Genomic DNA, 24,868 nt, shown 5'->3' with positions numbered 1-24,868 from the left:
AATAAGCATTGTGGAATTTCCTGGACTTTATAAGTAGATTCCAGGCTTTGAAATAAAGATGTGGATGGTCTGTATTTGATATGGGCACACACAGCCCCAGAGAGGAGCATGGGAGGTCCTGCTCATTGTAAAGCTCTAGACCTAGATTCTCTGGTTCTCTCTGTACACCTATTACGCCTGCCCTGGGTGTCCCTAAAGAAGTAAGATTATAGTTTCAACACAGAATGCTCTGTTCTAAAAGAGAAAACATGTGAGTTTGTTGGTCGGTCTGTGTATCTGCAAAGGAAACTAGGCTGAAGTCATGTAGTAAGTCCGGTGTTTCTGAGCTTTGAATATGTGAGAAGAGAATACCGCTGACATTCCATCTGTATAACGAACACCATATAGCTTGTTATTACTGTCACTACGTATTTATTTAGATATCTGTACCGTCACGGATATCAAAGCACAATGAGTGGGAAATTAATAAATAATCAGAAGATATAGTTTATATACAGAATAATTTATTAATATAACTATACAGACGAGGAAAGAGAGGGAAACAGAGAGAGAGAGAGAGAGAGAGAGAGAGAGCATTCTGAGTTAAGGTTGTTATGTTTCAGGACACAGTACTTTTACTCAGAGCAAAGCAGAAAAACTCGTAATAGTCAATAATTGAATTCCTAAGCACAGTTAGTGTTATACTGGGATATGAGTTTCTCTCATATATCTGTGTATGCAATAAATACTATGATGCCTCTGTTAAAGTAGGCACGCCGTTTGTGAATTGAACAGGCGATGTGCATTTAATTGACATAAAGACATTATTGGATGAATTAAATATTATTTATATTTATATCATATACTCTCCCAGCACAAACCAAGTATGGTGAATATTTGGCTGATGCCTGGTGAATATTTGAATTTTGTTTGATTTACATATTAAGTCAATTGTTTATGTCATGTTTAATTAGCTCATGTTTATTTATCACAAATCTTCTGTTTGGTATCAGTTTAAATATTTTGTCTGTCATCATGGCTGGGTTATTTTCAATAATTCCCAAAGGCTTAATTTGAGGGATGAAGTCAGTAACATGGTGAACTGAAATCTCTCATCTAGTTAAAGTGTAGTGTGTAGAGAACCAAATGCAGAATATAGTATTATAAACAGATTTCATTTGCGTGTGTTTCTCTGTGCGTGTGTGTCTGCGTGTGTGTAGAAAACCCTACCCTGCTGTAGACTAAGCTGGGGCTCGGGTCGAAGCTCAGCAGCAGTAACGTGTTATTCTTTCAGGTCTGGGTGAGCAGAGCTTCTCTCTTCAACGGGGAAATCGGAGCAGGACGAGAGGAGGGAGGAGGAGGAGGAGGGATAGAAGAAAAATCTTCCTCAGGGACAGACTCTGCCGCCAACAACAATTTATAATACTCATCCTCTCCATCTAGAAGCTTGATCTGGCTAAGGTGTGAAATATTTTGAAGGGAGAAATAAAGAAAAAAAGGGAAGCAATACCAAGGTGGGAAAATAGATAAATGGGATAAAAAATTAAATGTAAAGGAATGGCAAGAAGGAAAGGGACATAAAAGAGACAAAAGCATGAAAATAAGGTTAGAGCACAATCTCATAGACATATTACACTTTATGTTCCTCCAGGGAGAAATAGGTAGTAAAATGTTAATCCGTTTAGTGCCAACCAGGATGAGAGAGAGAGAGAGAGAGAGAGAGAGAGAGAGAGAGATGGAGTGGCCACATACATATTGCTTAATTTGCATTTATGTACAATTTTACTTCCCTCCCTGGAATTTAAAGAAAACAGTGAGCTATTTAAATGTGCCTTATTTTGAAAACAAAATCCGTCTCTGGTTCCTCACTTCCACAAAGGCCATGGTCTGTTTAGATACGGCACTGAACAGAAAGTAGGAAAATGCAACTATTTACCCAAGTTTTCTGGGCTTCCTCTTGCTCCCCTGGTAATCTAGAGCTCTCTGTAGAGAGAGCACAAGCACACCCATACACACACACACACACACACACAAGCAAAAAGTCAGAAAGAGTCAGAAAAGACGAGTAAATGAACGAACGAGCGAGAATCATTAATTTTTAATTCAAAGTGATTTTTGCGTTGAATGCGAACAGATGCTGATAATATCAGAAGTCACAGCATAATTTTTTTGATCAAAGAGAGCTGGAGTGAGCCTGATGAAGCATGCATCTTGCTCGGCTTTGATAAACCACATCAATTATTCACCGTGAAGGCAGACATCCTCACATGAAAGCAACAGATAAAGAGCAGAAGCCCATGCTGGAGACAACAGAGCCTGAGTGTGGGGGAGCTGCTGGTTCAGGAGGAGGCCCGTGTGGCTCATGGCTCTGGCACAGGTACATTTAACTCTATTATCATCAGCAAACAAAGTCGGACAAAGGGCTCTATTCTGGCTTTGAACTCACATTGAGCTGGCTGTAGTAAATACTGTCCTCTGGGCTGTTCAGTAGTTTGGGCTGCTGGCCCCGACGCCGAGGGGTGCGCTGCAGCAACTTTACTGCTGGACCTGAGGAAGACACACGCGCACACCAACACGCACACAGAGAGATCAGTCACACTGCAGAGAGTGACAGGCCTCCTGTCGAGCTCCCCCACAGAAATCACATTAAAGCAACATTGCAGCAAGAACTGAGATCTCAACACAAGCATACACACACACACACACACACACACACACACACACACTACAGGAAACACTCAGATGTGCAGAAATGTGCAAAAAATGTCACAGTTAAAACACTCGTATTCACAAAATAGATATCTCAGCGCACCACAACCTCATAGCATAAACAAGCAAGAGTCTTACAATATTAATCACACAAGGGCCTACTTTTTCTTCATAATGAAAATATGTGTAGAAATGGTTTAAAATTTCAGTTACAGTTTATTTACAGTATAAATCTAATAAAGAATTAACTATTATGGGATACGCTATTATAGAAAAATAATAATCAACAAGGTGGTGTTTTGCAATCACAGGTTTTGCAACAGGTTTTATTCTGCTTTATTCTTCTTATACTGAAGCAATTCTCCAGCTAATACAATTTAAACATTATTAAATTACACTTTTTTTTTTTTTTTTTACAAATGTACAACTTTGATAAGTCAATTCCTGCCATCACTTACGTTATACCAGCCATAAAAATATTTTTTTTTTCTTAAAGCGAGAAAAAAGCTTGCACAAACGCCCCAAACGCCTCAAAAAAGCGTTTCTCATTTCGGCTAAATTACGGACCAGTAAGCTACAAACAGCCTACATGGACAGTCGAGCCTCCTTCCATGAACCTTACTTAAAAATCTCCTTAAGTAAAACTTTTTTCTCACCATGCCAGCAACTACACATTTTCCTTTGTTTAATAATAGCAAATTTAAAAAATACCCACTCTTTAATTCTGTGGAGCATTTACCATCACAAGGCCCTGTGAATGAGTTGTTACTATAGCGATAACAATATAATACAATCAGCATATATACAAATCTTGCACCCAGCTATTGATTAGGTCGATGTAACATCCAACTAAATGCACAATATGAATATACATTGTGTGGTGGGGATGAGAACCTAATCATTTACTTCCTCTGTTTGTTGGGGAGGGGGGTATCAAGCAAACTCCACATTATTGGACTGTTCAGTTACAGGTTTTATACACCATATATTGTATGGCAAACATTTTTTTTTGTCCAAGCACCACTTTAATGAGTTTCACTGAACATATTAATCAAAAACGTGTTCATACCTGTAGCATGTATTATAACAGGATATCTGTGTTCTGTAATCTGTGGATTTACAGTTATTGTAGATCAAACAGCTCGTCAGCAAAGCTCAGAACTTTGCTCTCTCATGTTCATGTTTCATCTCTTTTCTCTTTTTAAATTTCTGATCCACAAAAGCGGCAAACTAAAATCCAGGACACCTTTACAAGGCAACATGTATATTTAATGCCTGTTTCAGTTTTATCTTGGAGCCATAGTTTCAAGCTTCTTTGGCCTCTCCAGTTCCTGCTGTTGAGATGGTGTTCACTAACTCACAGTTACAGAACTTGACAGGGCAGTAACTTTAAAAACACAGCGTCACATCTCAATCCTGTGTACACTTCAAAGCTGAGAGACTTTTCACTTGACCTCTGAATAAAAAAAAAAATGTAATTTCCATCTGTATGGATTTTACAAATATTTCGTGTCTATTGATGTGCTTTAAGTTCATGCATGTAATCCAGGCAGTGACTTATGCAAAAGTGCAAAAACTCCTTCAGTGGTGCGGCTTCGAACGTTTTTATCCCCAAGTTATGTTTCCCCCCAAATTCATGGCCAAAAGATCAAACACATGAGAATCACTATAATTAATTAATAATCACTTAGCTGTAGACTTGAAGTTATTGAAAACATGCTCTTAAAAATGCGCACATACCATTTATATAAACAGTGAATATTCATATACATTTTAAATATTTCATTTAAATGTCATTTATTTTTTCACAGCATTAAGTTGAAATGTTGACTCACTTTGCACCCTCTACAAGAAAAATCAGAAAAAGCTATGCTGCCCGGTAAAGGTATGGAAGGTTAGCACCAAGCTTTTAAAAAACGTTCTACAGACCACTAAATTAACATACATCTTGAAGCCTTACAAGCCTTGCATTGAGGTTTTTCTCTCATGGATTCTCCAGAATTATTGAAGTCATCTCTCCACCTTTTTTTTTTTTCCACTTTTTTCCTTGCCAACCTTTTGACTGGGTGACAAGACACCTCATTAGCTTACACATATTCCCTAGATCTTTCCTGTACAGCTCTGACCTGCTTTTATTGTCATTAAAAGACAGTCATTACTGAGAACATGGCACAATCAACATACTGCACTGTTTATGTTAAAATTTCTAGAACACTTCTTCAATTATGAGAGAAGCTCCATCATCAGTAAGTACCGTCCCTGGGAAACAGCTAGAGTATAACAGCTTGGTTAAGGCGGCACACTTAAACGTGGAAGTATGTCTGGATTGTGCACTACAAAGTTAAAGGACAATGGATGTTAAAAGAGGACATCACTAGCTGAAGGGCAGAGAGACTGAAAGCTTGAATGGGAAAGGAGGAGGAGCAGGAGGGAGGGATAGGGGAGGGGAAAAAATATAGTGGTACAATGTAGTGGATTTGCTGACTACCACCAACACCCCCCGCCACCCTCCCACACACACACACACACACACACACACACACACACACACACAAACACCTCACACACACAATGTTGACCTAGAGCTAGTGCTGTAATCTGATAACGTCTGTATAATGGAATTTATTGTACATATATTGCACATATTTACAGAAAAACTAATGCAATAACTTGATCAATATGCACACACGAGCAATGCAACAAGAATTTCACTGCATATCGTACTGTGTATGACTGTGTATGTGACAAAATTTGAATTTGAATTCAATAAGAAGAAAAAAAATGAGTAAATAAGAGATGGATAATAGAGCAAAGGTTAAAAATAATGTACCACTGACTATAGGAATATAGTTAGAGGAATAGAGGAATAGTTATTGATATGCACAAAATGGTAAAGAAATTATTTATATATAGGCGCTGAAATTCTTACCCTATAAAGCAGCTGCTTTAAAACTGTAAATGATGGAAAATGCATAGCTAAATTACATGACGATACTGAAACTCCAAATTATTGCTGCTGTTTGTAAAATATGTCTAGAAAATCTTATCTATATAAGTCTAGTGCTATTTACCAAGACAGAATAAAGTATTTATTTCACATGGACTGAATAGAGAGTCAAGGGTTTGTTTGTGGTGTTTGCATGTACTCCCTGTTTCCTCTGGGTACTCCTGTTTCCTCTCAGTCCAAAAACATCCAGATAGGGATAAGTGGTGTTTCCAAATTGCCTGGAGTGAGTGCATCTGAATGTGTGTGTGTGTGTGTGTGTGTGTGTGTGTGTGTGTGTGCGCGAGTGTGTGTGCATGCTTGTGCCCTGCAATGGATTGGCAACCCATTCAGGGTGTACTAGACTCCCGCAACCATGTACAGGATAAGCGCTATAGAGAGTAAGTAAGTGGATAGATGCCCTAGACTGTGTGTGTGTGTGTGTGTGTGTGTGTGTGTGTGTGAGAGAGAGAGAGAGATGTAGAGAGAAAGAGAAAGTAATATCTGACAGAGGGTAGTACAGTTCAGCAATCATCTGTTCATACACTATTAATTAATCTTAATAAACAGAGTAAAAGTAAAATAAAGAATAAAGCTTTAATAAACTATCGATGATTAAATCAGTTGTTTTAAATGCAGTCTTGAATACAGAAGGGCACAAAAAATGTATACACACTTCATCAATGTGTAAAAGACTCTAATTGAATCACAGCAGAAGTGTGTGGTATTATTTTTCCTCTATAGATGTCAGAGGTCGTCGCACCATCGATGATGCCATGATGTGACCGTCAAAAGTGTGGCATATATTTTTCAGATTGAAGTGTGTAAACATTTTTCAGGGACTTTTTTTTTTTTTGGAACTTTCATAATCCAAAGCGGTTTTCAAGGTTCTTGAAACATCTCCTTATTACAAGCTCTCAAATCCATTGAAAGTCAGAAGCTCCTCAGAAACGTACATAAAAGAGATGCTAAAAGTGGTTTGAGGATGTAAACAAGGAAGGACTATTGATTCTGTCCTGTTATCACATGTTGTGATTACCTGATGCATTATGGGCTAGGGTAGACTGCTGGGGTTTTATTTACTCAGATGCTAAAGCTGAAGTATAAAAAGGCACCATGGTCTATAAGGATAACTCATCAGCACATTGCTTTGATCTCTAAATGAGGCATGTGCAGACCAGACCAGAAACATGTTCTCTGTGGCACACACGCAACAACACAAACATAACCAGACCCTTTGGAAGATGCGTGCACACACGCGCACACATGCACTGACACACACATGCACACACAAAGACAGGGCAGACACTGTGCTTTTTTAGAAAACATACTCCAAACAATGTGAAACTGCAGACTGCTAAAGTTTGTTTCTGGTTTCTCAGCGATTTATGACCTTGATTGACACAGGCCCAATTAATTCACATGTGTTATACAGAACGTAGGAACACTCCCACAGGAAATACCCATAGTATTATGATTACCTCTAGAAAGACCAGAGACAAGCATGTGCGTATTGACCAAGAATTTTAAGCAGGAGCCATATGGTGATGTGACCATGATGTGCTTTCTTATGAAATCTACTACTCAAAGTGGAGGAAAATAAGCAAACAAAGAAGCAGAATGAAGACCATGCTCTGACTCCTTATGATTGAGTCTGAAGAACTAATTTGATTTCAGATTTAGTGAAAGATTTGAGTGAAAAAGACACGTCACTATATGGTCAAAAGTAAATGGACACCTGATCATCAAGGCCCTATGTTCATGTTGCACATCCCATTCCAAACTAAGTGTATTTATTTAGAATTGGTCCTAATCTGCTGCTATAGCCACCTGCACTCTCTGTTGTCCAAATTTGTCGCCGCACTGTGGGGAAGATGTACATATAGATGTGATGCTCAGGTGATGCCCAGACCATATTGTATCACTGCTGTTTACAAAGTAACCATCCTATTGAATAAATAGAAATTTTCTTTAATCTTTGTGATTATGTGTGAAGTTTGATCAAAATATTGAACATCAGCTTATCTTGAAACAAAAAAAAAAATTGGGGTTTAATTTAGATTTGACACAAACACTCACATATGCAAACAAGGAGAGAAAGAGAGAAGAAGAATTACCTATTAAGTCAGAACAGACGGCAGGAGGGCAGCATTAAAAGGGATTTAAAATAATTCTTACATTTTTAAATCTTTTAAATAATTGCTGGTAAAGATTTATGTATTAAAATTTTATCTTAAAAGACTAACACCTATTTATTAATATATAGTTTATGCAAATGACCCACTGCAACACTACTAATCAATCATAAGTTCATCTTTAGTAAACGCTTAGTTGTTAATTTCTAGTAAGCCAGTACACTTCTCCCTTCATCCTTCTACAGTTGACCTACCCAAGATTTCACATCACATTGAAACCCAACACAAAAGCAGTCGTGACAACAAATGTAACGTGTTAGCAATGCTGTGTAAGAAAACCCAGCACAAAGGCATTAAACAAAACAATGTATCTATTAACATAAAGATACAGAATGATTATTTGTATTTTAAATATTATCATTTTTTTTTTTTTTATATAGTCTGAGCTGTAGCGGGGGAAAAAACTTCCAGTTAACTAATCGTATTGACTTTAAGAGAATTAGGAAAGTTTTAGACAACTTTTTTTTTTTTTTTTTTGCCATATTCCCACTAGTAGACTGAGATCTCTTGTTGTGTGCTCTGCCTGTTGAATAGTCTGGTTTAAAGAGCAGGCATAAACTAGGTATTAGATATGCAAGACAGTTGAGGAACACAGGTACACTGGAGAGTAAAAGAGTAAGAATAAGAGGCAGCATGAGAGAGAAAATGAAAGTGATGGATAGAGAGAGAAAGGGAGGGAGTTATGCCTGTAGAACACAAAGTGGGTGTATCAGCTGTCAGAAGGCTGTCAGAACGAGCTCCAGATGTGTCCTAAAGATGACTGAGGGTGCTATGATTAGATTCATACTCTGTAGCAAACAAAACCTGTTAACAACTTTTTATATACGTAAACAGCACATATGTTTAAAACATATAAAAAATAAAAGATTTATGGATTACAATCTGACTATGCTCATAGTTGTTATTTTTATTTAAGTGAATGCCAACTGTGTTTGCATGTGTATGTTTACCCTCAGTGTCACATGGGTTAGCAAGGTCTGAGAGAATATTAGGAATATTGATTTTGTGATGGATACTAGAATCACTTTTAAATCCCCAACTCCATTCCCAACCTTGTGTGTGAGCTAACTGAAAGGTTATGGTAACTCAAATAAACACTCTCTACAACCAAGATGAACAGTAATGCATTACAGAATGAACAACACATCAATCCTTAAGTCAGGTGGGCTACAACAGCAGAAGACCATATTGGGTTCCCCTTCTACCAGTCGAGTTTTTCCAATCTCACCTGACGTTTTATCGAAGATTAGCTTTTTTTTAAATAGTGATGAGTAAATAGGAAAAGATCACATGATATCATCAGTTTAACTGTGCTAGAAAAAGCTATGTAAAGATCACCATACCTGGAAGAATAGGTATAAAGAAAAACTGAAGAGACACAAGCATTGAGCCTTGAGGAACACCAACAAATATTCTACATGAAGCAGATGTAAATTTTCTTCATGTCAGCTGATACAAATGCCCTAACAGGTACAAAAGAAATGATTATGTCCAGCCTTTCATTTCATGTCTAGTGGGAATGAATAGCAAGATGTCGTGTACTGTGTTGATGACTGATACATGAACAATAAACTCTGGTTTGAAGTCATGCTAGGATCCTGGAGCTGATTTTTACTAAGCACAATCAAAAGCAGACCTCACAATCACCAAAACAAAGCAAAACAAGACCATACTTGTGTTACTTCACTAGAGCACAGGATAAGTACAAGAACCATAAAACATACATGTAAATATTTCTCCTACACATCCTACGACTACCAAGCATTTATTTTCTTATCAGCTTTCTCTGTGCAGACCTCAGAGAAGAAGGTTATTTTCCTCTGTCTCCCTTTCTTCACAGTAATTGCCCTTGTCACTCTTATCACTGTCTAACTCTTGACATGCATATTTACCACCAGCATAATCTTCAAAAAGCATGTTAACATAAGGAGCTCAGCTTTCATATCCCATAAAGCATGATCCTGTTTACGAGAGAGGAAGAGTGCTGAAGAAGAGTGAAGGCTCTGAACATATCTTTGACAGTGCTCAGGGTTTGCCTGTGTATTTACATGCCTCACAGGGTACTGCCTCAATAAGGTATTACTATATGGGATTAGGCAGGAGGTGTGGATGTGGAGGAGAGTTCAGGTGGTTTATGTGCAGTGACACTGAGCTGATCAGCCCTGTGTTTACATTCCCAGCAGGAAAACATGACGACTGCAACTCAGATTAATACTCCGGAGGACAGACATGCATGTGTGTGCGCGCGTGTGTGTGTGTGTGTGTGTGTGTGTGTGTGTGTGTGTGTTCATGCAAGTGTCTGAAATTCTCAGGGCAGAAAAAGCCCATCTATGCAGCAACTTGGCTAATGCAGCAGGATGCTTTTTGTGTTAAGTCCACACTCAGTTCAAACACAGAGGTTCAAGTATTCTTTGAGGGACAAAACTGTTCATGATTAAAAGTTGAGGGATGAGTTTCTGGTCTGTGTTCCTACCATACTGCAAGTCTGTGACTCTTACGCAAACATTAGGATGGTTCTGACAGTTTGTTTTTTCCATTCATCTTTGGAAAACCCAGCGAGATCAATCTGGGAATGTACCCAGTTAGAGACAGCACTCTGCACTCATTAACAATTAGGGGCACTATAGCATTGAAATTCCACCTACTGGTATGTTTTTTGGACACCGGAGGAAACCAAAGAACCAACAAAGAACTTACAATACAAATGTTTGAAACCAAGTGTACTAGGAGCTGTGAGACATCAACAATACCCACTGTAAAACACGCCAGGGCAGGGCAAAATAACAGGAACACAGCAAATAGTAAGGATGTTGTGCTTAAATTAGTTGAGCTTCATAGATTTTAGTTGCATGAATATTATCAATTTTAACTTAAGTTTGTTAGCTGTTTGCATGAAATATGCATGAATTTCAATTCTTGGCATGAACATGACACATGACACAAAACACATTTCTGTCACCAGGGAGAAAGTAGGTAGAGACGGTCTGGTACTTCGTATTACTAAAAGATTTGAGGTTTAGAGTTTTTATGTGTTTTCTATGTCTTTTAGCGATGCTCTTTGGTATACCTCAGTTGTAGCTGTAACAAGATGCTATTTGAGTTATTGTTACCGTTCCAGCTCAAACTAGTCTGGTCATTCTCCTACAACCTCTGACATCAGCAAGACATGTTCACTCAGAGAACTGCAATGCACTGGATATATTCTCTTTTTTCAGGCTGTTCTCTTTACACCTTAGAGATGGTTGTGGGTAAAAATCAATTTAGGAAATATTTTTAACCCCATTCTGATGCTTTGTTTGAACTTCAGCAGATTGTCTTGACCATGGTCACATTCCTAAACGCATTGAGTTGCTTCCATGTGAATGGCTGAATTGATATTTGCAAGTAGTTAAGACACCTAATGAAATGGCCAGTGAGTGTAAATGATTAAAACAAATCAGTGTCATCTAGTGCTGTCTGTCATTCCCCACAAGGCATAAGTGTGTCAGCCATCTCTATTTAATTTAACTTGTACAAATCAATGAAATGTCATCTTCTCATCTCCTCTGAAATTAAGCAGAAACCAAAAAGATTCCTGAAAACATGCATGGAAGAGGAAATATATATTTTTTCCTAAAGTTTCTCATAGTGGAAAGACACCTTATGAAAATCAGATATAGGTTAAATGGCAGGTAACCATCTCTCTCTCTCTCTCTTTCTGTTGCGCACGCACGCACACGCACACACACACACACACACACCCACACACACACACACACACACACACACCTGTTAAGGCACCTAATACCTATCAAACAAAAGGAAAACATGGTAAAGTGATTCTGGGTCTCTGACCTTGAACTGAAGCACTTATAATATGCCATGTGTGTGAGAGAGAGAGTGTGTGTGTGAGTGTGTGTGTGTGTGTGTGTGTGTGTGTGAGTGAGAGTGAGAGAGAGTGAGAGTGAGAGAGAGAGAATGTGTGTACTGTGTGTTCCCCAGGGGCAACAAGCAAGAGGCAGGAAGACAACTGAGCTCCTGACATCTGGCACTGCGAGCTCCCTGGACTCCTTTAAGCTTCTCTCTCTCTCTCTCTCTCCCTCTCTCTCTCTCTCTCTCCCCTTTCCTCTCTCTTAAGATTCAAAGGTGCTTTATTGGCATGACAAATATTTACATTCGTATTGCCAAAGCTTCTCTCTCTCTCTCTCTCTCTCTCTCTCTCACACATACAGAGACACTGATCCAGCCCTGACATAATGTATTTACGCATGCACACAATTCGCAAAGCAGCAAGAGGTGCAAAACATTTCTCAACTTTGTGCATTACTGCAAAAGTTGTGGAACGCTTTGAGGAATGAAATGGCTTGGGACATTTACATTTAACAATGTAATCATAAACAGAATGACTTTTTATTAGCATGCACAATCCAACTACATTTTAAACTTACTACTTGTGCATAAACAAATGTAAATGGAAAAATCTGCCCTTTGGTGGCCACAAGTCCGATATCTGATATACTGTAAGAGTCTATTAGTATTTGGTTGTTTATCAAATACAGGTTGAGAAAATGTCAGGCAATACATTTATTTATTCATTGACTGTCATGTTTGACCAATTAGTTAAGTTAATTATGAAGTTTATTATGAGTCTTAGAACTTGAATCAGTCTTTGTTCCACTAGTTATTTACAAATGTAATGAACCACAGGGAAAGTCCCAACCTACAGCTTATGCAATTTTGTAAGATGGAGAATCAGCAAAATATGATCACTCTCTCTCTCTCTCTCTCTCTCTCAGTTCACATATTCAAGCCGGGCTGGTTGAAAACTATTAAACAAGCTGGCAGTGCTGGAATAATTTCATACATAGAAACATACTCCTCAATCATAGCCAGAGAACCAGAGGCCAGATTTCTTGGAGTCATTACTTTGCTAAATTATCTCAAAATATCCACAGTGTTATCACATTAGGACAATTGTCATTGCAAGAGACAAAGGTAAAATAAGAGCACATAAAAGCGAGAGAGAGAGAGAGAGAGAGAGAGAGATGAAGAACATGTCAAACAAGCGTGAGAGAGGCAGAGATGAGTGGGGTCACCTGCTCTGCCTCCTACGGAATTAGCTGGTATCTCAGCGAGGCGTGCCGGAGTGAGCTGACAGTAATCCTGGCGCCCACTGCAGTGCAGTCACTGTGTTACATTATCATAGATAATCCCATAATCCTCAGCACATTGCTAATCTCAATCCCGCCCCCTCTCTTCCTTCATACACTAATCATACTAATGATGGACCCCCGTCTCCCCTGGCAACCATCACTATGTGACATCGGTCCCCCCACTCCGCCCTACTCATGTGTGCACACACTCTTCCCAGGAAGCTCTCATTAATGCGATTCATAGCTCAGGGCCAAACAAAAACCAAACATATGTTCAGCAAATGAGTGTGTGTGTGTGTGTGTGTGTGTGTGTGTGTGTGTGTGTGTGTGTGTGTGTGTTATAATTAATATAACTATGTGGGTCTGTTTGGGGTGAAAGTGATTGCTGTGCTTTTTAAGCTACAAAGAGACCGAGCTCTCCACACAGGCCTGAGCCGGGTATTAACTGCAGCCCTGGCCTTAAAGGACGACTTGTGTTTATTATTAATGAAAGAATGCTTGAGGACAGGAGACAGAGCAAAAACAGAGAGAGATTTTCTGTTGTAATGATTTTATAAGCTCCACTTTTAAACAAACAAGGGGTTTTAGACTCTGAACAGGTAATTTACCTGCATCAGTTTATCTACTTTTACATACATGGTGCCCATGTTTTACAGCTCTGGGTATGTACGTACCTACACTCTACCAATCTTAAACCAAAATAAATAAATAAAAATCAACTATGAATACATATAATTGATTTTGTATAATTTGCATGTCAACCTCTTCTCTCTATTTTTGTCACATTATGAGGATTCGCTGTTGATGACTCATAATTGGCTGCATCCTGTACTGTTCTGACTGTACCATTCATCCGATTTCATTTTCTGCACTAATGAGCAAAAGCTCCTTAGTTTCTGAAATGCTCCAATATATCGAGGCAAATCTTGTTTCTTCTTTTGTCAGCTTAACATTTTCCTTGTTGTCACTCCATTGTGTTAGTGTTTTAAACCAGCATTGTACGATGAATATATATATATATATATATATATAGAGAGAGAGAGAGAGAGAGAGAGAGAGAGAAAATATCCATGAGCAAGATCAGTGACTGTCACTATACTCATACAAGAGAAAAACCACAAGTGACTCGCTAGTGTAAACATTTAGTGAGTCTCATCCTGGGCTATTTGCTGAGTCAATCTTCTTGGTTTCAACTGTGTTCATTTTTACTATTGAGTTTCCACATAAAGGTACATGTGGGAAAATGGCTTGTCTTTGTATGTCACTTCAGATTTCCTTTGTGAGTGTCTGTGCGTCATTCTTTTGTGTTTGCCCTGACCTTGTTTGTGATGTGTTGCTTTGTCCCTCTGTCCACCAGTCTTCACTACAGACGTGTCAGCTGTGCTTTTCCCTTCACTGTCAACTTCACTCCGTCTGTCACCGCTGACAGAGACAGCCTTAAAAAGGGACATAAAACAAACACAAACACATCCACACAGTGTCAGAAAGTAAGAAAATACAACAATGAATGAAAAAAAAAAAAGTAAAAAGTTAAAAGAACTTTAATGACTGAGTTCACTGTTCAGGCAGAGATATTTATTAGCAGCCATTAGCCGTGTGTTTTGCAGCGGTAATTGCTAATGCACAGACGTCAGATTTCTTTTTTAACTCGAGCACTCTCTCCCTGGGTGAGTATGCTTTCTGTCTCAGTGGCTTAATTGTAATGCTGGAAATAACGAAGGCAGACTTCCTCACATATTTAATTTTTATCTTTGAATAAAAGAGCTATAGGAAAGTATTAATCTGCTTAACATTTCTAAGTACATCCTCCAAAGGATTTTGCTTTTTTAATCTTACATATGCTCAGCAGAGTTACTGGCAAAAACTGTACGTTTTCTTCATCTCATCCTTTCAACATCAAATGGTGAGCAGCAAAAATTGGATCAGACTTCAAAGCCAGGCAATGTGCTCCAAGTCACAGAGTGGCTCCTCTATTTCACATATTGAATTCGAGCAGGATATCAAAGTGCTAGCAAAGAACCTGAGGTCTTTACTAAAAAAGGGCCCTAACATCTGTAGAGAGAGAAGCGCAAAGACAAATCACCTCGGGGAGAAGCTAGCATTTACTCTCCAGCATGGATTTCCAGCCTTTTGATTCACTCCTTCCCTGTACCTCCCTTTCTCTCACACGCTTTCTCTCTTCCTCTGTGCTGGGATGGGAGTTGAGAATGAGGGAACTTTTTGGTCTTTTGCCTCTGTCTGTCTCTCACAATTCAAAAAGGACATCGGTCTTAGATGCTTTGTCCTTTAATGCAGATTGCTGAGTACTGAACTCAGAGCACTGGCCTCGACATAACACATCTTACAACAGTAAAGTATTCATTTCTGACCTTGTCCTTATGGGGCTGACCGTCAGAGCCTCTTCTCTGAAATGTGCTGTCCCTGAGGAGAAAATAAAATATTGCTAACCATTAAAATGGTAGCACACAGTTTACTACAAAAGTAGTGGACGGCAAGGCCCATTTAATAGTTATTATTATTATTCAATTTGGGTTTGGGTTTAAAATCCTGCTATCTTTAAATGTTTTCTGCTATTTACATCTGTATGAGTTAAACAACTTAGAACATGGGACATTTTTTTAAACCAACCAATTAACCAGCTGCCAAGTACTTAAAGTAAACCGATCATGATTGACAGCTTGTTGCTCAGGTGTCCCTTATTAAAACAGATTTGGCTTCTACGTCATGACTGCACTTTAAACTATGCAAGTGTCCTAAGGCATTAGTACTTTTATATTTTTGTGGCTGGTGTGTCTGTGTCTATCTGCAGTTACACCGCAAAATCACTAGTTGGCGTTTTTTTTTTATGCCACTGTGCCAAGTCTCTTCAACACTCTCTGGTGGGTGTTTTTTTGTTGTTGTTGTTGTACTACAAACAATGCAATTGGTAGGATCTTGTTGGAGTTTAGCTAACAGACATTAAATAAATGTTACTTTTCCTGAAATTTGTGCAACAGAAACGAGAGAAGACCGCGGAAGAGATGGTCAACTCGACATTCAAATCAATTCCAAATAATTTAAGTGTAGGAGCCAGAAATGTGATGCTACCAGGTGGATCGGTCATAGTCATATGTAGCTACATTTCTTGGGAGTTGCACAATGGGCTACAGGCTGAATGGGAGGAACTTTATCATGCAACCAATAAAAGACAAAACACAAAACATACTGCCAACACGACAAAGTACTTTACCGGGGAAACAGTGATAGGTTTTAGACTGGCCAAGTCAATTACCAGATCTTAACCCAACTGAGCATGCATTTTACCCCTAACGAGGAAACCAAAGGAGTAAACAAACAACTAATAAAAATGTGGCATAAACCTGAAAAAAAAAAAAAAAAGATCAGTTTGGTGAAGTCAGTGGGTCACTAGATTAATAGTCAACAAATAGTTTGTTTACATCAAGACTATCTATTAGAATAATTTGGTTTGGCCAAAAAATGGATAGCCTGCCACCCAAGTTTCCTTGTTCTAATTTGTTTTACATATATTATGGTATTAGGGTATGGTAAAAATCTATATGTATATATACACACACACACAATTTATATATATATAAAGAAAGAAAGAAAGAAAGAAAGAAAGAAATAAGCGCCTGTTTTCCCAATGTTTTTGGAGGGGCCTGTATATACTGTAAAACACAAGCAAAGAGAAATCAAAAGCAACATACAGACATAAAAAATTTGGTAAGGTACCAAAAATAAGCATGAACGCAAGCTAGTGAATCATCCAGAAGCTAAATAGGCAGCTGATGTCGAAATAAATCTATATGGATCCTCTCCAGAAATGATTAAACAGAATAATAAAGTTTCACCACAGAGAATTAGGATGTAAACAAGCTCACAAAATCCCTCCAGAAAAAAAAAGCATGGACGCATGCAAACACACACGCACTGCACACATCCTCACAGAAGGATATATTATAATTGAGGAAAAGAACTGGTCAAAATAATAAAAAAACACAAATACACACTGGCCATCTGAGACTACATTATTCCAAGTTACAGATCTTTTAGTGTTGTGGTGCTCTCATAATTTGTATTTTCTTCATCTTTCTTCTCTCTGTTCACAAACACAGTCAGTGTCTATGCATTACTACGTCTATACAATATCTTCTCAATTTCTGTACCTCAATTGCTTGTCTTTGGGTTTTTATGTGATTATGTGTTTGTTACACGTATGCTGTTTTTGCACTCTGTGTGTGGTTTTTTTTTTATTGTCCTCTAATATCAACTCTTTCTGGTTTCACAACAGTTGCCAGATTCTACCTTGTAATGTTAGTTTTGTGTTGGGACATGAGAATTGATGACGTGGTGAAATTATAATTTTTTTTTCTGTTAATATTTTAGCTATAATTGAAACAGGGGCGGGGGGGGGGGCGGGGGTGTAAACATTGCAGAGTAGCTCCAGCAGGGATCAAAACCAATACTCCAACACTGACCTACAGTACAGAGGGCTTTCATATGTTTAACCACCACATAAGCAAACAGAGCCACACATGCGCATGTCCCCAAACCCATGTCTGAATGGGTGTTTCCATGACAAATGACATATTTAGACATCCACAAACACTAAAGATGGCTGTGTAAACAATGTTGTAAGAAACAAAACTTTAAACAGGGATTTGCAACACAGACACACAGACACGCCGACACGTACCTGGTTGATTTGGAAACAGACAAAGACTGCTGCTTTCTCTGTCTGTACTCTTTTCTGACTCTGTGTGCTCTGTATGCTGCAACAAATTTCAATACTAGTCACTGAAACATGCTGCAGATTTTCATTTTGCTGCCAAGTTTGTTTCATAGAAGCAATTTTATGTGATAAAAATTCAACTTTCAATATTTCATTCAAACAAACAAACAAACAAACGAACCAAACAAACAAACCAACCGGTGCTTACTTGGAAATTCTCAATGCCATAAAAACCCACACCCAAACATGCATTAATGATTATAATCAAATATCAGTAATTACTTTAGTCCATAATTACTTTACGAATTACAAATTAACTGAGGAGAAAAACACGAAACTAAATACACATAAAAGCAGTTGGAGTTAAAATGCAGAAACATTCATGCATTTTAGTTTAAATGAGGTTCAGCAATTAAAACTGAGCAAGTCCAGTGAGGAATAACTGAGCCAAACACGCTCGGTATTAAGAGTTTAAAATGTAGACACACACACACAGAGCGATGGAGGAACAGAGGACATGTAGTGGCACATACACGGTGTGATTAGTTTATTAATGTGCTTTGAGTATGCAGTGTTCTTATTCATGTGAAAGGTCTGTGTTAAACATGCTAAAACAGTCCAAGACAAAGACCTGCATGTAACAATGTGAACGTGCTGGAGTGATGTAGCAGGAGTTCAAGGGCCTTGATTTCGAGAACTCCCAAACCCCCCACGACGAAACAACACAAACGCACATTAACATGCGCTTGCTGAGGGACTACATCAACTAGAGGGACTACATCAACTAGAGCACGTCAGCTGGTTTTTCTCAATGCAAGAGATCTGTTCATCTGGTCTATTTACAAGTGGCTTTAATACTGGGCACATGGAGGGCTGAGAGAAAGTGAGAAACAGAGAGAGAGAGAGAGAGAGCGGATGATGAAGAATGAGAGTGCGAGCGAGGGAGAGCGAGGGAGAGACACAACAGCCTCTGTGCCAAGAAGGAGGTGAGTAGCACTTGAAGAGAGGAGAGCAGAACAATGGCATCTCTCCTCCCCGTCCCTCCCTCTCTCCTGCCTCCCTCTGTACCCTGCTCCCGCCCTCTCCCTCCCTCCACATGTCCTCAAAGGAGTAGTGGAGCGAAGGAGGGGGCACTCCAAGAAGGTTAATATGCCCGCTTTGATCTCTGCCAGGCCACAGTGAGTAAGAATTCATTTACATTTCAGATGAAAAGGTTGACAGTATAAAAAGGCATCTTGTTTCTGGTATGTGAGAGGGCTGTAATAGGCCGGGAATTTGAGAGAGGAAGTGGCAAGGAAACAGAAGGGGATAAACCACCACCTCCTCCCCCTTTCCCCTTCTTCTCTCCTCCACTGCCTACACTGGGAAAGAGATGAAAGGAAAGAAAAGATCTCAATATGCACTGCTCCACTGAAACATGGGGACCAAATGCTGAGGCCCAAACTCTCAAACTTTTCTTCTCTGTTACATTATTAATTCATTATCTCCATGGGTTTTATTTGTTGAAAATAAGGGAACTTTGAGAAAATAGCCTAGTTTTAAGAATTCATTAAAAAAGATTTGTATGAATAGATGCACAACCCTAAGAAGAAGGAGTGAAATCTGTTGTGAGGTTGTGGTTACTTAGAGCTGAAAGTACCTGACTGAATCTGCACCGCTGCGTTCTCCCGATCCTGCTTAATCTGCTTGACATGTTGACGGCATAAATAACCCTTCCATACTACGGAGAGAAAGAAAGAAAGAAGATAGGCAGAGAGCCTTTAAGGACTTTTCCTCTGCACAATATGGTACAGCACATTGGGGGGACAAATCCAAATCCCAAACTGCCTTACTTCAGTATCTGTGCCTATTTTTAATTTCATATATGTACAAAGTAGAAGAAGGAGCTCTCTGGAGAAAGGCACAAGCAGTGACCTAATAAAATACTCCAATTAATCACCACCCAATCGATCCAGTTAATCAAGTGGGAAGACCTTTCTATATAAAAGGAAAAGGAACAGGCCTACACTTTGTTTTACATAATGTTTAAACCACACTGCTGTTTATCTGCATGTGTTGTATACAAGATCAATTTAATCTGTTACAGCAATCAAAATTCAGGTTGTTTTTTTAGGACAAAATTAAAACTCAGGAATAAATATATATGGCTGGATCTTAAATAGTATTTAAAGTATATAGTGGACTTTTTAAGCTCTAATTGTTAATAACCCTATGGTTTACCGTTGTGTACATATAGTGAGGTACATTTATGGTCACTGTGTAGTGAGGAAACCAAGTGCATAAAGTACTATTTTAGATTTGGCTAAATTTTAGAGGGTTACAGAAAACAAAAAGCAAGCTGGCTAAATTTGAACAGAAAGCAAAATAAAAAATATGTTTTGTAATCAAACAGTCACCATCTTTGTTAATATTGGCAAAGGTAACAACAAAATTCAGATAATTAGATTTGGATTATTTGTATTAGTAATTGAAAAAAAAAATGACAACATGTGGTATCATTCTGTTTTAAAACATAACAAAACAAAACAAAAAAAAAGCCCATAGAATATAAAGAAGTTGTTGTCAATTAGGACACCACAGTCTACATAGCATTTAAGAATTAATGTAACATAATGGACGGTGCTGGCAGCTCATTGGATGAGAGACTTTCCATAGAGCTAGAGAAATTGTCTCAGAAAGGCGAAAATGTCCACAGACTTTCAAAGATTTTTTATTTTATTTACTCTGGTCTGATTAGTGAACCAACAACAGGGTTCATTAAACAAGGATTGAAAACGACGTTTAACAATGAATAGACCGAGAAGCATGTGTTTGTTCTCCTCATGTCAAATTCAAAACTGATGTGCTGAGACTCCACAGTGCTAGCAAAACTATTATTGTGATACACTCAAACTACACTGCTTTATTTAGAGCTATAAACTAATCATTAACTTTTAAGCAAAATCACACTTCAACTCTTCAAAATTTCATTTTGTTAAAGTTGTTAAAGACTTTTGCACAAGAAGGAATTTGGTGTAACTGGGCATTGACATTTGTTAGCTGAATAACCCTGATGTAACGCAATATAAGAATAATGCACAGCTGATCACATGCAATATGGCCGATCACTAATGTAAGGTGAAAAACTTGAGAAAACACTTTCTTAGTCGTATCTATTAAACTTGGAAGAAAGTAGAAATCCAGGCCTCTGTAGCCGTGTTGTACCTGACTGAATGATAATTGCGGCGTGATTGCGCTTTTCTTTCTCCCTGCGGTATCTCCTCGCCCCCAGCCAGCCTTTAGTGTAGGCCTGGATCACCACCACCCGAGCCATCACCTCTCTCAACAACAAATTCAGTTGCTCCACATGGTAGTACTTCAGAAACACCTGTCACACAAGCCCATACACACACACACACATGCACATATAAATGCACATAAAATACACATTCATGTGCAAAGGGTACCTTCACCTCTCAGAAACAGACACAATGTTTGCAATCAAGGGGCTTATAGGGGAATAGCACTCTTTGAACTTCTTATTTTTTTCTCTCTCTTTTTTTCAAAGCTGCAGATGCCAACCATCTGGTCAATTAGAGTCATAGATAACAACCCCTCTCTGCTTAGGGATTTAACTCTTCAGAGAGAAAGAGAGAAAATGAAAGATGGAGCAAGAGAATCAAAGAGCTGAGTTTGTTTTGTATGCAATGGATGGGGTGGGAAAAAACAGCACTGTGTTGTGTAGAACAGGTATTTCATCATCCTATTGCCCAGCTAATTTAGTCAAGGGTGTTCAGCGAATGATGACTGTACCTTGGTTCTGCCTAGAACCCAGTTGTCCAGCTTGGCTTTCTGTAGAATAATGACAGCATTTTCCTTGCTGCTTGCTGGCATCTGATGGGCACGGAACGCCAGGTAGTAGTACCTGAGGAGATAAGAAAGTTTTATTGATCATGCCAAGAGAATCAGTTCATGTAATCATGTAAGAATATACTTAGTAGGTATACACATAGTATAATACACACAGGTTCAGTACCCTTAGCTTCTACTTATCACTTACAGTACTGTAGCTGTCCCATTCTTATTAACTCATATGAACACTTATCGACATCAACTCTGGTTTAAGTTCCTTAATATCCACTTACAGACTACTTTACTAGAACGAACAATGCACTTGTATTTGAAAAAAGGCAATCTGGTCCAAGTGTTTTAGAACCAGCTGATCTCATGGGATTTAACCGGCTGACAGAGAGTGTAAAAAGACCAGCCTTGTTTGACAGGAAGGCTAGTCACCCCGATAACCAGTGTAACTGTATTGAGCAGAAAAGCATCTCAGAATGCATATTATATTAAACTTTGTGGGAGAGGCCTACAACAGTAGAAGACACATCGGATACCCAACCTGTTGAACGAGTCTAGGAATCTGAGTCTATGAAGGACATAAGTTCATAGAGACCAGACAGCTGAGAATTAGCAAAAAATCAGGTAAAATTTGTGTGCACTGAATGTGTCAACACTGTCTTACATTATTGTAATAATTTTATTTACATCAATCACAGTTCAAAAAGTTCTGTAAAACACAATAGCATTTACCGGTAAGTCAAAAATTATTTGTTTAACTAGATAATTTTGGGAAGGTGATTTGTGTGTGCTTGTGCGAAAAACATTTTCTGGTTTACATAACACAGCTGAGCAGACAGTATATTTAACTGTAGACTATAATATAGTATATACTGTGTTCATTGTATGTAACTTTAGAAAGTTGTTTGACTAATAAACAAGAAAACTGAAAGCATTTAACCCTTGATTTGCTGGATTCACAATCTTACTTTCAAACTGTCGTCATGCACTTGAAAGCAGCGTTCACAGCAGCAGGACCTCAGGTTCATTGTTCACACACATCAAGGCTGACGACAGGCCAGGTTGATACTGGGTGTTTACTTTGCAGAGGAAGATAACTATTGTGTTTTCAGAGGAAAGTCTCTCTTTGATACACCAGCCCCCACTGCCTTTCATATTAGTTCATGCTTATACCTGTAATCGCTTTGATGATGGAGTCAAAGTGGACACTTCCATGACTTCAGAGAATGCTTTGATAAAGTCAAACAAATTTAAGCTAGTTTATACAGTATGTAGTTGAGTTTCATATTAAAGCCTGTTTCTTCATTGCCTCAATGTTATGTAATGGTCACAAGACATAGCATAGATGGTCATGAAATACAAAGGCTTGGGAAAAGCTAAATAACCAGGACAGTTCTCTGATCTGAAAGATAACAAGAAAGAGGAGGACCGTTTGGAGTTTGTTGTGTCCCTTTTGGAGGAGGACTAAACTGTGCGAGATGCTAATGTAGATGACCTACATGTAAATTTTCCTTTCAGGGTGAGAAAAAAAAAAAAGGGTTAGAGAAGTAAATAGTGTGTGGGGGAAGGGATAGTAAAGAATGTGTTCCAAAACATTTGAATGGTGAATTTTAATTGATAATTTTAAAGGAGGCCGATCCCGTGTACGGTGGCTCAGGGACCAATGCAGTTATTCCTGTGAACATTCAACGAATGGAACGACTGATCCTTGAAAACTGATTATTTGCTGTACAACCTGGGAACTGTACACACAATCATTCACGAACACCACATGCACATTACAGGAGCTTGGGGGTTACTGCCACATCTCCTGTACAGTCCTGCCCTCACTCTAAGCCATTTCCATATGTTTGAGCCATTAAAGGAGTTCTTGGGAGGCCAGTGTTTCCAAAGCAACGCAGGCAGTCAATCATGGCTCTGGCATTATGAGAAAACTTCCTATTTGGTTACTTGATGATATCCAAGCACTAGTGAAACACTGGGATAAGTGCATTAGTGTAGCAGGGCATTATATAGAGAAATACTGCTATTCTGCAAAATCAAAAGTCCTAGTTAAAATATAGAATTGCAAATGAGTGTAATAATTCAGATAAGGCAGTAGCAGTCGGGATAGCATATCTAATGCCTATAGAATTGGTATGATGGGGTGCTAAGATCCTAGTCCAAAATAAGGGAAAAATATGTATATAATGTGGACAGACAGACCAAAGTGCAAATTAATGGGAGTCAGAGTGATGAGTGAATCCTAATGCCCTTTTAGTGTTGCTGCAGAGGGGTTTGCCTGGCCACAGAACTCCAAACTGTATGTGTTTGGGGTTCAATTTAAAAATGTATATAAAAATATAAAATATAAAAAAGCTATGTAAACTTGTTAAAAGAAACCAAGAAGATTGTACAGTATCTAGGCAACTTCGCAGCTGAATTGAGCTAACAAGCTCTCACCCCAAGCGCTGCTTCTAAACAGTATTATTTTACAGCTGGCACTCACAGCACTCAAGCCTCACTGTCATCTCCTCACATGCCTGATCTTTTTCAATCACTGACAGCAGTGGATAAATATTCCCTAATTACTTCAGTCAGTTCAGTTGATCGAATTTGTTGTTATAAGTTGTTTAATTATATCGGGTTTTATATATATATATATATACAGTATATATTCTGCTTTTCATGGTCCGCTGTCCAGGGGAGATTCTAGGCTTTTGTAAATGGGGAGGCACAGGGGGGCCAAGAACCAGTCAGGGAGGCCCATGGAAAATCAGATTCAATTAGAAATACATAATGGCTTAAAAACATTAAGTATGATTTCCATAATCTTGAGCAATGCCCTGTGCACTAATACAGGCTGTATTTATTTAAATGTGACATCCCACAAAAGCCTGAAAATCATGTTATATTTTTGGGAAAAGATTTTTTTTAAATGTATTCATAAACAACAACTGATAAAGTAACAATTATTTATTTACTGGTTATGTGGTAGTGAGTACTGCTGCTAAATATTCTCTATTCAGCAGTCTGCTGTCAGTCTTGACATATAAAATGATAAAATTGTTTTTTTATTTGACCATAAACAGTGTGACATATTGTGGTTGAGTTGTGGTGTGCGTCTCTCTTCTCCGTTTTGAAAATCACGGAACAGTGAGTCCCCTTCGCAGATCAAGCAGTGAGTGATGCTGGTCTAAGCCAATGAATGAGTAACAAATGGAGAATGAGGATTTCGTGGAAATTTGACATTGCAGCCTTTGTAACCTTTTCCTTCATGTGTTGCAGTACAGTTACTAAAGAACAGTAACTACACTTA

General features: G+C 38.5%; 1 protein-coding gene across 4 annotated transcripts in view; it reads right to left on the bottom strand.

Annotated features, from left to right (window-relative positions):
* Nucleotides 1-24,868, bottom strand: part of myo3b (myosin IIIB) — an 89,108-nt gene that overhangs the window by 6,729 nt on the left and 57,511 nt on the right. For 3 of the 4 annotated variants that reach the window (XM_053496648.1, XM_053496649.1, XM_053496650.1), the window contains 9 exons: nucleotides 21,523-21,634; nucleotides 20,935-21,097; nucleotides 19,370-19,450; nucleotides 17,695-17,770; nucleotides 15,368-15,419; nucleotides 14,317-14,434; nucleotides 2,426-2,526; nucleotides 1,916-1,962; nucleotides 1,210-1,435 (listed from right to left, as the gene is read on the bottom strand). In XM_053496648.1, coding sequence (XP_053352623.1) covers nucleotides 1,270-1,435; nucleotides 1,916-1,962; nucleotides 2,426-2,526; nucleotides 14,317-14,434; nucleotides 15,368-15,419; nucleotides 17,695-17,770; nucleotides 19,370-19,450; nucleotides 20,935-21,097; nucleotides 21,523-21,634 — 916 coding nt within the window. In that variant the 3' untranslated portion in view covers nucleotides 1,210-1,269. Of the gene's footprint in view, nucleotides 1-1,209; nucleotides 1,436-1,915; nucleotides 1,963-2,425; nucleotides 2,527-14,316; nucleotides 14,435-15,367; nucleotides 15,420-17,694; nucleotides 17,771-19,369; nucleotides 19,451-20,934; nucleotides 21,098-21,522; nucleotides 21,635-24,868 lie in introns of those variants that run through there. The other variant, XM_053496651.1, reaches the window with a different exon arrangement.

The sequence above is a fragment of the Clarias gariepinus genome, chromosome 5 (assembly GCF_024256425.1).
Source record: "Clarias gariepinus isolate MV-2021 ecotype Netherlands chromosome 5, CGAR_prim_01v2, whole genome shotgun sequence".
In the NCBI taxonomy this organism is placed as follows: Eukaryota; Metazoa; Chordata; class Actinopteri; order Siluriformes; family Clariidae; genus Clarias; species Clarias gariepinus.
Note: the sequence above shows the minus strand (reverse complement) of the source record. Positions and strands in the feature narration are given on the sequence as shown.